At 40.5% G+C, this 16,763-nt stretch overlaps 2 protein-coding genes across 5 annotated transcripts in view; both read right to left on the bottom strand.

Annotated features, from left to right (window-relative positions):
* The window catches only part of SBF2 (SET binding factor 2), a 463,379-nt gene that overhangs the window by 348,134 nt on the left and 98,482 nt on the right, over positions 1-16,763 (bottom strand). The window lies entirely within an intron of this gene.
* On the bottom strand, positions 2,179-3,662 carry LOC129504782 (keratin, type II cytoskeletal 8-like). Its single transcript, XM_055317653.1, is given in 2 exon segments — positions 2,179-3,233; positions 3,236-3,662. Coding segments are annotated over 2 exon segments (1,470 nt in total). The 5' UTR covers positions 3,651-3,662.

Below are 16,763 nucleotides of genomic sequence, written 5' to 3'. Positions count from 1 at the left end.
CCACTGAGCCACCAGGGCTGCCCTTACATCTTAGTTTTTTTATCACATTGTCTTGTCTCCTTGATGTCTGATTACTTTCAACTGAATGCTGAATATTGTATGTTTTTTTAAAAAAAAGTTTAAATAATTTTATCTTCCTCCAAAGTGAATTTATGTTTTCTTTTAGCAGGCAGCTAGCCTATAGGCTCTAGAAAGAACAGATAACCTTAATCCAATCAGGAGTTAAAATAATTCAAAGCTTGGTGAGGGCTGATCTATTTCTACTTCACCCATGCATCTACAATGTAGCCTTTTATAACAAGTGGTAATAAACCCAGAAACTGATTTAAGTTAAAAATGGAAGTTACCCACCTTCTGACTCCAAAAAAAAAACTGCAAAATTCTGACTTCCTATTTTATTATTGAAAGCTCTTGGAATAACTATTTTTTCTCTATATATCCAGATTTGGTGTTTAACTAACCAGACTTACTTTTTAATTGTAATAAACAGCAGTGAGCTACAATGTTGTTCACATGGAAAATAAATGGCTAGTCAACTTTATTTTTGCTAATAGTTATAATTCAGTAAATGTTTCACTATCACTCAGAAGAAATTTGTTTTATACTTTGGTCCCACTTAATCCATAATTTATTTTCCCTCAAAATAGAATATTCAACTGTTAGAACATAGAAGTCGTTTCTAGAGACATTAAATTTTGTAACACAATCGCCATGTTCTGCTAATAGATAACATTTCAAAAAGGAAAAATAAAACTTAGAGTCTAAAAATGTATAAAGTGTTCTTGGTTCAAGAAAAGCTGCAATAGGGACGCCTGGGTGGCTCAGTGGTTGAGCATCTGCCTTTGGCTCAGGTTGTGATCTTGGAGCTGTGGGATCAAGTACCGCATCAGGTTTCCCACAGGAAGCCTGCTTCTCCCTCTGCCTATGTCTCTGCCTTTCTGTGCCTCTCATGAATAAATAAATAAAATCTTAAAGGAAAAAAAGAAAGAAAAGTTGCAATACCATGCTAAAATATATCCTGTCCCCATATATTTGAATTTTTCAAGGTGAGATATAAAATGAGACTTTGGGGCAATGCCAAAAAAATTAAATATATCTTTATAGTCTAGAAATTCTATGTGTTCTTTTGTTAAAATTTCATTTTATTAAAAAAAATTCATTTTATTTCTACTTCAGAAGAATGGTGATATATATCTTAAAGTGTGTGTGTCTGTGTGTGTGTGTATATAAAACCACATATATAATGTTAAATAGCTAAATATCTTTTGCATTTCTGACAATTTTCAATTCCATCTTATTTTAAAATAGAGAATCTTTTCAAATGTCTTAATTTTATTTTCTACTTCTACCAGTGTTTTCATATTACAGGAACAGTTAGAAATAGGGAAAACTGCCAAGCAATTAAACTGTTTATATCTCTAAAAAGATCCAAATTGTCATGCTAACAGATCGTTTACTTTATGGAAAGTAACTGAGTATCACAGGTTGCTAGATAAAACCTATTTCTATATAGAGTTGACCTTTCAATTCACCAAAGCTTAAAAAATAAAAATAAAAATAAAGCCAAACCTAAATGATTGGAAAGTAGGCTTTTTAATGTTAAAAAACTGATTCCCACAAAAAAATCCCAGTTTTCCCTTATACTCATCTAAATAGTTTCAGCTTCAACTTGAGAGTATAGTGTAAAGAGCATGAACACTGGAGCCAAACTGCCATGACTTAAAATCCAGAACCAGGATTCCAGGGTCTACCACAGTTACAGCTAACATAGACCTTGAACAAACTATGTGACCTCTTCATGCCTCAACTTCCTCATCTATAAAATGGAAATAATTAATACTTTGTAAGGTCATGAGATTTAAATATGTAATTTTGTAAAGCTCTTAAAATAGAACTAGAGACATACTAAGCACTATAGGTGTTTATGAAGATTTTTTGGGCAGGGGGGGGGACTGGCAGCGGCTTTATTTGGGAAAAGACACTTGAATTGGCTTTTGGTTGGGGGCATGGACAAGAAGGAGTCCACCGGGCACTAGACTCCCCCTAAGGGTAGGCTGGGGACCAGGGCTGAGCCTTACGTGGGTCTCTTGTACGCAAGGCTCCCCTGCACACCTCCTTCCCTCAAAGGCTTCATGGGGCCACAAGAGCAAGGAGGCTGGGAGGGCCCACGGTGGCTCTTCACTTGGGCAGGACGTCAGACGACTCAGACACCAGCTTCCCATCACGAGTCTCAATCTTCTTCACAACCACAGCCTTGGAGGAGCTGCTGTGGCTGAAGGAACCGCCAGGGCCAAAGCTGGACTGGAAGGAGCTCTGGCCGTAGTTGAGGCCAGGGCTTGTGAGGCCCCCATAGGCCAACTTCAGGCCACCGGAGTAGCCGCTGGTTGTCTTCGTATGGATGCTCATGTTCTGCATCCCAGACTCCAGCTGGCTCTCCTCGCCCTCCAGCAGCTTGCGGTAGGTGGCGATCTCGATGTCCAGGGCCAGCTTGACGTTCATGAGCTCCTGGTACTCGCGCAGCTGCTGGGCCATGTCCTGCTTGGCTCGCTGCAGGGCGGCCTCCAGCTCAGCCACCTTGGCATTAGCGTCCTTGATGGCCAGCTCCCTGCGCTGCTCGGCGTCGGCAATGGCAGCCTCCAGTGCAACCCTCTGGTTTTTGAGAGTCTCGATCTCAGCCTGGAGGCGGCTGATGCTCCGGTTAATCTCAGAAATCTCAGTCTTCGTGCAATGGAGGTCATCCCCATGCTTCCCAGCCAATGTCTGCAGCTCCTCGTACTTGATCTGGTACATGGTCTCGGCCTCCACCCGGCTGTGGTTGGCAATGTCCTCGTACTGGGCCTTGACCTTGGCAATGATGCCGTCCAGGTCCAGGGAGCGGCTCTTGTCCATGGACAGCACCACGGACGTGTCCGAGATCTGGGACTGCAGCTCATGGATCTCCTCTTCATACAGCTGCCGTAAGAAGTTGATCTCGTCGGTCAGCCCTTCCAGGTGGGACTCCAGTTCTATCTTGTTCATGTAAGCTTCATCCACATCCTTCTTGATGAGGACAAATTCATTCTCCATGTCTCCACACAATTTGATCTCATCCTCGTATTTATTCTTGAAGTCCTCCACGAGCCCCTGCATATTGCCAAGATCCACTTCCAGCTTCAGCTTCTCCTGCCCCGGCGTGTCCAGCTGCCTCCAGAGGTTGTTGATGTAGCTCTCAAACATGTTGTCTATGTTGCTCCAGCGGTTTTCTGCTGCTGCAGGAAGCCACACTTGGTCTCCAGGATTTTGTTCTGCTGCTCCAGGTGTCTGAACTTGTTGATGAAGGAGGCAAACTTGTTGAGGCTGTTGATCTGCTCCTTCTCCTGGGTGCACACCGCCTGGATGTTGGGGTCCACCTCCAGCTTAAGGGGGCTCAGCAGGCTCTGGTTCACTGAGACGGCCGTGATGCCCCCCATGGCCCCAGGCCCGCCGTAGCCCCCAACCACACTCATGCTGCTGTTCAGGCCACCCCGGAAGCTGCCGCTGCTGCTGCCCACCCGGGAGAAGGTGGAGGAGCTAATGGGGGAGTCGGGCCCGCTCATGTAGGAGTGGCTGCTGAAGGCCCGGGGGCTGGAGGTGGACACCTTGTAGGACTTCTGGGTCACCCTGATGAACATGGTGGAGGCTGGAGTGGAGGTGAGGAGGCTGAACCTGACAGAGTTTCCAGAAGGAGCGCGAGAAGCCGCTTCCAGGTGGGCTGAATATATTTTTTAAACATATCTAATAACCAAATTCAAACTCTCCATCCCCCCAAACAATGCCTCTTTCATCATATTTCAGAAAATGACTTCAAGACAAAACCTTGCCTCTTTCTATACCTTAACCTCTCTTTTCAGTGAGTCCTTCATTTAGTTGCAATATAGGCCAACAAGATCTGGCCAGAGAAGGGTAAAAGAACAAAGGAGAAAAGGGAGAAGAAGGAAAAGGGAAGAGGAGGGAAGACAGAGGGAGAAAAACGGAGGAATTACAGCAGTATATGTACCAAAATGTTAAGACCGGTTATATATCTAGTTGAAGAGAATACAATTGATTGTATTCTTTTTTTTTTCTTTTTAAAGATTTATTTATGAGAGAGAGAGAGAGAGAGAGAGAGGCAGAGACGCAGGCAGAGGGAGAAGCAGGCTCCATGCCGGGAGCCCGATGCGGGACTCGATCTGGAGACTCCAGGATCGGACCCTGGGCCAAAGGCAGGCGTCAAACCGCTGAGCCACCCAGGGTTCCCTATTGTATTCTTTATACACTTTGATGTCTTTCTGAGATCTTCTACAAGATAAAAAAAATATGCTTCCCTTTTCATCAGAGAGCAAAAAGCTGTTTTGAAAATGTCTTTAATGGTATTCTGGATAAAAATCTAAGTTCTCCATTAGTTGGCTCCTACACCTTCTGCCACTCTTTGTATGTCTTGTATCTGTCCCCACAGAAGCAGCTACTCTCTATCCAGAACATGATCCCCATTTACCTCATCTGGCCAACTGTCACCCACATAGCTACTTCCATCTTCTCAACAGTCTTCTTGGACCACACCTCTGTGCTCTTCAAATGCACTGTTCCAACCTACGTTAACCCACTTAGGATCTACCTTTAGAACCTAGTGTATACATATAGCACATATCCAGTAAGTTTAATAAGTACTATTTATAAGTTTGTCTCTCTCTTTCCTGGAGATAAGGGTACATATTTAACTTTTTTTCCTACTCCAGCATCAAAAGTAGTACCTGGCACACAGAGTGGACCAAAAAGTTTGTTGTGCTAAGGACTCCAAAGTCATATTATTTCTGTTCTATTATGTTGCCTCTCTAGAGCTGTATAAAACTTGAAAAGGTGAATTTCTATAACAGTATATTCTGTCTGGGATTATTCAAAGTCAAACAGAAGGCTACCATTCTTGTTCCTTTAGTCAATTATTTATTCACCAAATATTTATTTACTACCTCATATATACCTGACATTGGGGATGTGAGGATAAGCAAAAACGATGGGCTTTTCCCATAATACTTTGAGGTGAGGAGAGAAGGGCAAATAATGGCTAAATACTCAAAGCTACTAAATAAACACTAGTGAACTGTCCCTGAAATTAAGAAGTACATTTTTAATAGAACATATAATGAAAGATATCACCATATTTGGAAAGATCGAAAATTGTGAATTTTTTTTTTAATTGTGAATTAGAAATGAGGTTCGGTTCCTTGAAGACAACAATTTTCAATCTTTTTTGGTATTTTGGCTGCCACATAAATGGATATGTCCAGAGTTATGCATTATTTCTACAACAAACTAAATAACTCTACTAATAAACAAGGCATGCTGCCTCATAGTGCTTATCAGCTATACTACCTCTTCTTTATTTTTTTAAATATTTTATTTATTTATTTATTTATTTATTTATTTATTTATTTATTTGAGATAGAACAAGTGGAAGGGAGGGGCAAAGAGAGAGGGAAAGAGAGAGAAGCAGAATCTCTGTTGAGCAGAGAGCCGAATGTGGGGCTCCATCCCAGGACCCCAAGACCATGACCCAAGTCAAAGGCAGATACTTAACCAATTGAGCCACCCAAGGGCCTCTTCCTTAAAAAGCAAACCAGGGGCATCTGGCTGGCTCAGTTGGTAGAGCATGTGACTCCTGATCTTGAAGTTATGAGTTTGAGCCCCAGTTTGAGGGTAGAGTTTACTTACAACAACAACAACAACAACAACAACAACAAAACCCAAAGCAGTTCTTTATGACTTGCAAAGCCAAGAACTTCAAGAGAAACCAATCTTAATTTCCTAACCACAAATAATTAATCCAAGGGTGTGTGGATGAAGGATGCCCTATAAGAACTCTATACTGGAGGATATGATAGAGACAACTAGCTGCCCATCCAGTATCTATTATTCCCTTCTCCCCCTACTAGGAGATTTTATTGGGAGTGGCAATACACCCAACTTTAAAACAAACATAAAGGCCACTAATTTTTTTTTTGCCTTTCTTGTAATTAGGTATTGTTACATACTAGTTCTAGGCAAGGAGATGTAAGTAGAAGTCACTGGGTACACTTCTTGGAAAGCTCTTCTTAGAAGGAAGAAGACTCAGTCACATTTTTAATCTCCCCCCCCCCTTTCCCTTCTTTCTGCCTAGAATAAGAATATGAAGGTAAGGATAACATCCCATAAAGGGAGGAAAAGAAAGTTAGAGCCTGAGCCTTTAATGAAATCACAAAATTGCTATACCAGCACCAAACCATCTACTACTTCCAGACTGCCTTATTTTACGGGGAAGAAAAACACATCCTAACCTCACTGAAGGCACTCTTGTGGGTTTTCTGTTATTTGCAGTTGAATCTAAGCCTAACGAATGCTGATCATTAATGGAACTAAATTAAACCTCTGAAAAAAAAATTAAACCTCTGTCCTTGGGAGCAATGGAAGAATATAATTCACAAAGACATACATAGCCAAGAATGAAAAGACCCACCCTAATGCTGAACACTCAAAGCAGAGTTGCCCGAAATAAGAACTCAGGGTATAAAGCTATCTGAGCAAGATTCTTCCTTGCAACTAGACAGAACATTAACTACAATGGCATTGCATTCTCTTCTGGTCAGGATATTAGAACGCAGCTGAGAACAGCATTATTTTTTAAATGACGTTAAATATTTTTTAAAAATTAAATAAAACAGTCACAAATTTTGAAAGATGAATTATCAGTATCCAATTGCTAGGCACATTCCATATTCAAAAACATTCATCTGGCATGCAGTTAAACAGAAAGGCTCATTAAACATTTATAAGAAATGGACAGGGATCCCTGGGTGGCGCAGCAGTTTGGCGCCTGCTTTTGGCCCAGGGCGCGATCCTGGAGACCCGGGATCGAATCCCACATTGGGCTCCTGGTGAATGGAGCCTGCTTCTCACCCTGCCTATGTCTCTGCCTCTCTCTCTGCCTCTCTCTCTCTCTCTCTCTCTCTCTCTCTCTCTCACTCTATCATAAATAAATAAAAATTTTAAAAAAATAAAAAAAAAGAAATGGACAGAAAAGGGTATACATAGCATAGCTTATTTAAAAGTGATGGGTAGAGGGAAATCAGGGAGAAGCAAACCAAAACTATATGAATTCCACAGATTTAAGAATAACTATGGATAGTCCTTTTATTTGTGGGGCTTCTTCCAGTCTGGTAGTTTTCCTTAGACTGTCCCTTTCATCTGTAATTTCTGAAAAACAGCTTTTCCAGTTAAGTCTTTAGGTTAAAGTTCCTCTGAGAAAGCAAACTGCTTCCTGCAGATGCCATGATAACACTAGGAAGTATATGAAGGTAGAGGTCAGCAAAAACTGTGCAGGATAATAAAAAATAACAGACAAATTCATTGAAATTAATGTCATGGAATGAAGTCTAGCAGAAAAAAATGAAATCTGACATCTGAACTTTGGATTTAATTGAGCTAAGATAGTGTCCAGATAAGGATAACAAAAGTAGGAAATAAACATCTTTAATACGGCATTAAAAGCATTAAAAAATTATAATTACAGTAATAAAACATATTCAAACACCTTTTCTCCATCTCCCACTTCCACTACCTTTCCCTTCACAGTAAAACTAACATGATTTAATAATTAAACCTGCGCAATTAACTTTCTATACTTTGATTCTATAAATTTGAGAGGGTATAGAGAGCAGGAAAGAAAAGTCTCTTGGAATTGTTCTAAGTGAAATAAATTCTTTTTATATCACTAAATTTTATCCCCAAATCACAATATTATTTTGGAAAACATAACCTAATAATGACAACAGTAACAACAGCTAACACATAATGATTACTATGTACCACACACTGTTCTAAGAACTTTATGTATATATTAATTCATTTGCTCCTCATAATGATTCCATAAGGTTAATATTATTTTTATTCTCATTAGAGTGATGAAAAAAAAGGCATAGTCTTTAAATAATTTGCCTAAGGTCACAGAGTTACCATGTGAAGCCAGAATTAAAACTCAAACACTGAAGTTCTAGAGTCCATGCTCTTAATCATTCTATCAAATTGTCTTTTTAGGTGTTACAACCCCTAAATTAATTTGTAGTCAAACTGGACAGGTCTGAAATTATTTCTACTTTTGCACTAACTTGTCAAGGTACTGCTATCCTCCCAGTCACCCAAATTTGAACCTGTATGATAACTTTTAGTCTCTTAGTGCATTCCATATTCAATCATTCAACCAAACCCTGTCAATTAAATACCACTCTATTTCCACTCTTACTGCCATCATCCTAGCGATTCCATAGCAAAAAACTGCATCAGCTTTTAAAGAAGCCAATAGTTCATGCCAACCTTATAGATAAAACATCTTTTTCAAATGAACTGCTGTCTCTTATGCCAGCTTTATGGGATATAATAACAATATTTTACACTTCCCCATAAAAGTTCTCTTTATTAATATCAGTCCATCATTCTAGCCTATATATTAACTTTCCCTTCCAGATATATACCAAACATTGGATAAGCAAAACTTTAAAATAAAACTTTATCAATCTTATTTCCTATTCCATTAAAACAGAGACTTTACGTCTTTAGAAATAAAATCTACAGGAAAGGACAGTCACTGGATTAAGTGACCTTTTAACTCCTGGTGGTCTCACTTCAATTACCATAATCATAATTTATACAACACTCAAGAAAGCACAGGGCTTCCTTTAAATCTTTTGTTTTTAAAGATTTTATTTATTCATTCATTCATTCATTCATTCGAGACACATAGAGGGAGGCAGAGACATAGGCAGGCTCCCTGCAGGAAGCCCTATGTGGAACTCGATCCCAGGGCCTGGGGATCAGGCCCGGAGCCAAGCGGAGCCGAAGGTAGATGCTCAACCGCTGAGCCACCCAGGCGTCCCCCCTTTAAACCTTTTTGATTTCAATGGGTATCAATGAGGCAGTTTGGAGATGTTAAAAGACATTACCAAATAGAAACAAAAATAGAGGCTTACAAGCTTAAAAACAGTCCACAGTATATGATAAATCACAATGTTTCCAACCGTTTTACACTTCCTTTAATACAAGGCTGCTCACAGTCCCTCATCTCAAAATCACAACACAAAGATGGCCCAGCCAAGTGGTGCAGGGGATCACTTGGCAATTTCTACACCCAGCTCACAGCTTGCTTGCTCTTAGCATTCATAAATCCTAATCTATCCCAAACCAGAAGGTCATCCAAAACCAAAAAACAATTTTGAAGGTCCCTTATATGGATTCTTTGCTTCCCAGCTACCCCCCGCCCCCACCAACACACACACTTTTTTAAATAATTTATTTATTGGGATGCCTGAATGGCTCAGTGGTTAAGCATCTGCCTTTGGCTCAGGTTGTGATCCTGGGGTCCTGGGATGGAATCCCACATCCAGCTCCCTGCAGGGAGCCTGCTTCTCCCTCTGCCTGTGTCTCCATCACTCTGTGTCTCTCATAAATAAATAAATCTTAAAAAAAAAAAGAGAGAGAGACAGAAAACTGGGACGCCTGGGTGACTCAGCGGTTGAGCCCCTGCTTAGCCTGGGGCATGATCCTGGAGTCTCAGGATCAAGTCCCCACATCAGGCTCCCTGCATGGAGCCTGCTTCTCTCTCTGCCTGTGTTTCTGCCTCTCTCTTTCTCTGTGTCTCTCATGAATAAATAAGTAAAAATCTTAAAAAAAAAAAAAAAGAGAGAGAGAGAGAGAGAATTTATTTTTTAATGTATTTGAGAAAGAAGAGTGAGCAAGACAGAGCACAAGCAGGGGGAGAGGCAAAGAGAGAGGGGCAAAATAGGCTCCTACACTGAGCAGGAAGCAAGGCTTGATCCCAGGACCAAGGGATGAGCTGAAGGCAGATGCTTAACTAACTGAGCCACCCAGGCGCCCCCCAGCTCCCTTTATGCCAGTATGTGGGAAGTGCTTTCTTCTGCTCTTCCTCTTGCAAGGCAGAGAGAAATAATAGTTAATGCTGACCTATACCTTGGATCCTCCTATTTCATTTCTGTTTTAAATATGGAAGAAATGCCTCATTTAGCTGCTTGGAACCAACACATTAAATGACTTCAGTAAAATGGTTAATCTTTTACTTTCATATACAAAGAGTAGCTGACCTGAACCAAAAAGCTGAGGTGATCTGAGATTATAAAATACATCATTATTGGCATTTGTAACTTGTCACAGGTATTAATCCAATGTGATATGGAGAAGATTAACTTCACATTATCTGTGGCCTTTGTAAGGTCTTTATATCCTTATAGCACTACAGCTAACACCTCTAAAATGATACCAGAGCATTAGCAAGAGCTCACAATTTCACTAGCAATAGCAGGCACTAGTCTGCGGTCTCAATATGATCTACTGCAAAGCTAGCTAAAACAAATATCCAAAGATATGTCAGAGTTGGAATTTCTTTTTGAAAAACAGAAGGCAACTTAAGATCCTAAGCATACACTGACACAGTATAACATCCAGCATTACATGGAACAAGATCCCCATTTTAGTCATTTCAAGAGATTTTATGTCTGAAATTATATGTCTGAAATCCCACTCTCAATGTAATATTATTAAATAGGATGATAAAGGGATGCCTGGGTGGCTCAGTGATTGAGCATCTGCCTTTGGCTCAGGGTGTGATTCTAGGTCTGGGGATCAAGTCCTGCATCAGACTCCCTGCGAGGAGCCTGCTTCTCCCTCTATGTCCCTGCATCTCTCATGAATAAAAAATAAAATATTTAAATAAATAAATAGGCTGATAAGTTTCAACATTCTGCCCTGCATATGTACTAGAAAATCTAATTTTATTAGATTAATAAGAGTCCTATAGTATTTGTTCTTTTCTTGTTTTGTTTGTTTTTAAATAATCTCTACACTCAATGTGGGGCTTGAACCTACAACTCCAAGCCCAAGAGTCACACATTCTACCAACTGAGCCAGCCAGGTTGCCCCAAGTCCTGTAGTGTTTGTAATATAGTGATACATCCAAACATTTTAGAACCTCCAACTTTCAAAAGAGGAATTTGAATATATAAATATTTTATTTTTTAATATTTTATTTATTTATTCATGAGAGACACAGACTTGAGAGAGAGAGAGAGAGAGAGGCAGAGACACAGGCAGAGGGAGAAGCAGGCTCCATGCAGGGAGCCTGATGTGGGACTTGATCCTGGGATTCCAGGATCACACCCTGGACTGAAGGCAGGCGCCAAACCGCTGAGCCACCCAGGGATCCCCGAATATATAAATATTCTAATACAAATTTAGTAAACAGGCTTTTTTTTTAATTTTATTTATTTATTCATGAGAGACACAGAAAGAGAGAGGCAGAGACATAGGCATAGGGAGAAATAGGCTCCCTGCAGGGAGCCAGATGTGTGACAGGATCCTAGAGCCCTGGGATCATGCCCTGAGCCTAAGGTCTGACCGTTGAGCCACCCAGGTGTCCCAAACAGGCTTTTAATACAGAAAACCCATATTATTTCCAAGTACAGGAACAAAAACTAGAATATTAACCCAAACAGGTCAGGTTAGTGCTATAAATTTATGGAAAAGAGCAAGACCTTTGAAGATGATATATATAGAACTATGAAGGTGAATTTATATAACAGAGAATGTTTGCCATCATTATAAATATGTTACAAGCCTGAATATGAAGGCATAGGTCACACCTGTCTTATTTACCAGAACTCTCAGCACCAAACAAACTGCACATAATAGGCACTAAGAAATCACTTAAAGATAAATCACCGGAAGTATTTAATATAGGCTAAAGACACTTGACCACCTGGCAAAAGTATTCGATACAAACTGACTTAACCATCAAAACAAAGGCTAGAATTTGACCAGGAGACTCTAAGGATTTCATAACATTTTCATCATCATACCAAATTTTTAAATTATTAGTTTCTGGACTCTACTCTTAATCTTTTTTCATGTTTAGAAAGTGATTCTTCACTATTAGTACTAGCAGCATCACATCATTCTACTTATAGCTGTCACTGTCACCAAGAGACAACAGGTTGTTCTGTGAAATAAAATTACACATGCTACCTAGGTAGAACAATATAATTAAAATGCATCTTCCAGAATTTAAAGAGGCCACATTTACTTTAAAAGAATCTCTGGCTGATGGAATTAGTGGAAGTATCACTCATGAACAGGGAACTTCTTGTGCCTCTTTTTTAACTCTGAGCATGTCTCTTCCTCTACTTCTCTGGCCTATCAGAAAGTAAAACATTTAAAACCAGAATCCAGGATTCTACTTCATCTTATTTATCAGTACTCAGGCAAAACTGTCTCTGCCTGGGAAAAGAACCCACTGTGGCTCAAACAATGGAAATCATAATTAATTCACAAATTTATAGCACATCTAAGTTTTATATCAGTTTATTTCTAAGTACATACTACTGAATTTGAGAAAAATACTTAACATCTTACCATATTCTTAGTGAAATTTTCAGTCAGTTATAAACCCAATAGTAGAATATAACTTTTTCATTAGAATACTACGGCTGTCATAATCAAAGTTATTCCCAAATCCACATGTTCTATAGTCAATTCTTGTAAAAAGAGTTTATATCTTGGGAGGAAATAAAAATCACCAACTCCTTAGTTAACAAAGATTTGTATCATTAGATACTTCTGAATTTGATGTCGAAATACTTTTCATGGGATCTCTGAGTGGCGCAGCGGTTTGGCGCCTGCCTTTGGCCCAGGGCGCGATCCTGGAGACCCGGGATCGAGTCCCACATCGGGCTCCCGGTGCATGGAGCCTGCTTCTCCCTCTGCCTGTGTCTCTGCCTCTCTCTCTCTCTGTGACTATCATAAATAAATAAAAATTAAAAAAAAATTAAAAAAAAAAAGAAATACTTTTCATGTCTTTCTAATGCCAGTTAAGCCTAATTAGAGTAAGGCTATTCCTGTTAACCATTTTTTTTTAAATAGCAGGGGAAAAAAACTTTTTAAAGAATGAGTTTCCCTCAACAAACACAAAGAGAATTTTAATTTTTAATAACCTTTAGTTAAGAGTCAAAGGACCAGAGTTTTATTATTAACTCTGCCAATATTTAGGAGCTTTATGATTTGGGGCAAGTTATTAAAATATCTCTAGACTTTGTATCCTATTTTTAGCATGAATGAAGTTTTCAGCACTTAAAATAAATTTAACTGGGCAGCCCCGGTGGCTCAGTAGTTTAGCACCACCTTCAGCCCAGGGCATGATCCTGGAGTCCTGGGATCGAGTCCCACATAGGGCTCCCTGCATGGAGTCTGCTTCTCCCTCTGCCTGTGTCTCTACCTCTCTCTCTCTGTGTCTCTCATGAATAAATAAATAAAATCTAAAAAAATAAAATAAATAAAATAAATTTAACTTATTTAAAGCTGTGTTTTCTCTTTAGCTTTCCAAATCTTGAGTTTAAATTTTCCCAACTTCTGAAGTGATCTTTCTAAATTTCTACATACGTTTCAGATTCTAGACAATTCTGCTAAATGTGAAGTATTTTTAAGTTAACCAGAATTTGCTGTTTAAAGAAATAAACTTTAAGGACTAATTATCTTTATGATTAATTTATGCAATACTCATACCTATTTTTATCTTTTATTATATTTAAGGAGATGTCAGAAATCAATCTTAGCACTCCCCTTCATGGACACATCTCAGAACAATGCAGTAGTACACTATTGCTGGCCAAGTATAAGCTACATGGAAATACTTCCAATTAAGATACATGTATATCATTTCAAGGCATTTCTGAAAAGTAAAGGAAGTCTAGTGATGTTAAGGGATGCTATAAGGGATGCTATAGGGATGCCTGAGTGGCTCGGCAGTTGAGTTTGAGCATCTACCTTTGGCTCAGGGCATGATCCTGGAGTCCCAGGATCAAGTCCCGCATCAGGCTCCCTGCATGGAGTATGCTTCTCCCTCTGCCTGTGTCTCTGCCTTTCTCTCTTTGTCTCTCATGAATAAATAAATAAAATCTTTAAAAAAAATGTTGCTATAAATTAGTAGAGACAGCCACATCACTAATAGATTTATAATTGATAGATTTATAATTGATGGCTCTCTGCTCCTCCCCGTTCGACAGACAGCTGCATCTTCTGGTGCAGTGCCAGCTGCATCCCCGAGACATGATGGTGAAGGTCGGAGTGAACGGATTTGGCCGTATTGGGCGCCTGGTCACCCACCAGGGCTGCTTTTAACTCTGGCAAAGTGGATACTGTCGCCATCAATGACCCCTTCATTGATCTCAACTACATGGTGTACATGTTCCAGTATGATTCTACCCACGGCAAATTCCATGGCACAGTAAAGGCTGAGAACGGGAAACTTGTCATCAACGGGAAGTCCATCTCCATCTTCCAGGAGCGAGATCCCACCAACATCAAATGGGGTGATGCTGGTGCTGAGTGTGTTGTGGAGTCCACTGGGGTCTTCACCACCATGGAGAAGGCTGGGGCTCACTTGAAGGGCAGGGCCAAGAGGGAAGGAGTCTCTGCTCCTTCTGCTGATGCCCCCATGTTTGTGATGGGCGTGAACCACGAGAAGTATGACAACTCCCTCAAGATTGTCAGCAATGCCTCCGGCACCACCAACTGCTTGGCTCCTCTAGCCAAAGTCATCCATGACCACTTCGGCATCATGGAGGGCCTCATGACCACCGTCCATGCCATCACTGCCACCCAGAAGACCGTGGACGGCCCCTCTGGGAAGCTGTGGCATGACGGCCGAGGGGCTGCCCAGAATATCATCCCTGCTTCCACTGGCACCGCCAAGGCTGTGGGCAAGATCATCCCTGAGCTGAACGGGAAGCTCACTGGCATGGCCTTCTGTGTCCCCACCCCCAATGTGTCAGTTATGGATCTGACCTGCCGCCTGGAGAAAGCTGCCAAATATGACGACATCAAGAAGGTAGTGAAGCAGGCATCGGAGGGCCCCCTCAAGGGCATCCTGGGCTACACTGAAGACCAGGTTGTCTCCTGTGACTTCAACAGTGACACCCACTCTTCCACCTTCGACGCCGGGGCTGGCATTGCCCTCAATGACCACTTTGTCAAGCTCATTTCCTGGTATGACAATGAATTCGGCTACAGCAACCGGGTGGTGGACCTCATGGTCCACATGGCCTCCAAGGAGTAAGAGCCTCCTGGACTACCAGCCCCAGCAAGAACAAAAGGAAGAGAGAGGCCCTCAGCTGCTGGGGAGTCCCTGCCCCAACTTAATCCCCCAACACACTGAGAATCTCCTGACCTCCAATTTACATCCTAGACCCCGAGGAAGGGGAGGGGCTTGGCGGAGCCCTACCTTGTCATGTACCACCAATAAAGTATACTGTACCCAGCCAAAAAAAAAAAAAGATTTATAATTGATTAATAAAATTTTAGTTTTCAAACATCAAAAACTTTTCCTTGATAAATCTACATATATGTGTTTTGTCACCTTACTAACTCCTTCCCCCTAAATTTTGTATGTTGGCAATATTAATGACTTTTTATAGACACATGAGTACCACTAGAGGCCACCAAATACTTCACTTTTTAAAACTGACACGTTTGTAACTTATAGGAAGATGACCATGCACAGTGATTTCCATAACTGGGAAAGTTCCACATGAATACTCAAAGCACAATACAAACTCAAGCAAAAACATCTGAACATATTCCATATAATAAATAAGATTTCTAGATCATGGAAGTACTTGATCAGACCAAAACTGAGAGTTAGGGAGATGGATAATATCAAAATATCATTCCTTATATACCTTTGAAAATAGATTATATGACCTAGGAAATGGATGCTCTTTCTAAATAGCTGTTGTCATTTATAATTAAATTATTTATCTAGGAAAAAAAATTATTTATCTAGGGATGCTTGGTGGCTCAACGGCTGGGCAACTGCCTTCAGCTCAGGTTGTGATCCTGGGATCCAGGATCGAGTTCCGCATCAGGCTCCCTGTGAGGAGCCCGCTTCTCCCTCTGCCTAAGTCTCTGCCTCTCTCTCACAGAGAGAGAGAGACTCACAGAGAGAGTCTGTGTCTCTCATGAATAAACAAATCTTTAAAAAAATTATTTATCTATACATGGGTATATACACTGATATACATAAAACCCCAAAGTTCACTATTCTTTCTTCCATACCACATATCAAAAGTTGGCTATTATCTACAGCAATTAAAATTTTAATTAAAAAGTTCTACTGTCAAAGTCACCCCATATATTTATAATATATCCAAAATTCTGACTTGAAGAAGAAAACCTGGCTCAGAAGCACAGATAACACCTAAGAAAACTTTGCCCTGAGCTTCTAGGTGAACTGCTGCATGTCCCCTCATTTTTTCCAATGTCCTTCTCCTCACTAAAAGAGAAAATAGAGAAGGCTCAAGTAGCATCCAAATTCTGTAGATCTAAATGAAATCTATGAAACAAAATGAGAATTCTTGCTATCTGAGTATCTACCTTTATTGTATAATGATACATTCTTTTTCAAAGGTTTTCAGGTACTCCAGAAAAACTTTATTCAGTCATGCTTTTGGTGTTCCATCTAAAGTCTTTCATTAACTAAAGGTTGCAAAGACGTTCTCTTTTTAAATGTTTTAGTTTCAGGGCACCTGGGTGGCTCAGTGGTTGAGCATTTACCTCCAGCGCAGGACATGATCCTGGGGTCCTGCAATCCAGTCCTACAAGGGGCTCCCTGTGGGGAGCCTGCTTCTCCCTCTGCCTGTGTCTCTGCCTCTTTCTCTCTGTCGCTCATGAATGAATAA

This window comes from Nyctereutes procyonoides, unplaced genomic scaffold (assembly GCF_905146905.1).
Source record: "Nyctereutes procyonoides isolate TBG_1078 unplaced genomic scaffold, NYPRO_anot_genome, whole genome shotgun sequence".
Taxonomy (NCBI): Eukaryota; Metazoa; Chordata; class Mammalia; order Carnivora; family Canidae; genus Nyctereutes; species Nyctereutes procyonoides.
This window is presented reverse-complemented; position numbering and strand designations above follow the sequence as displayed.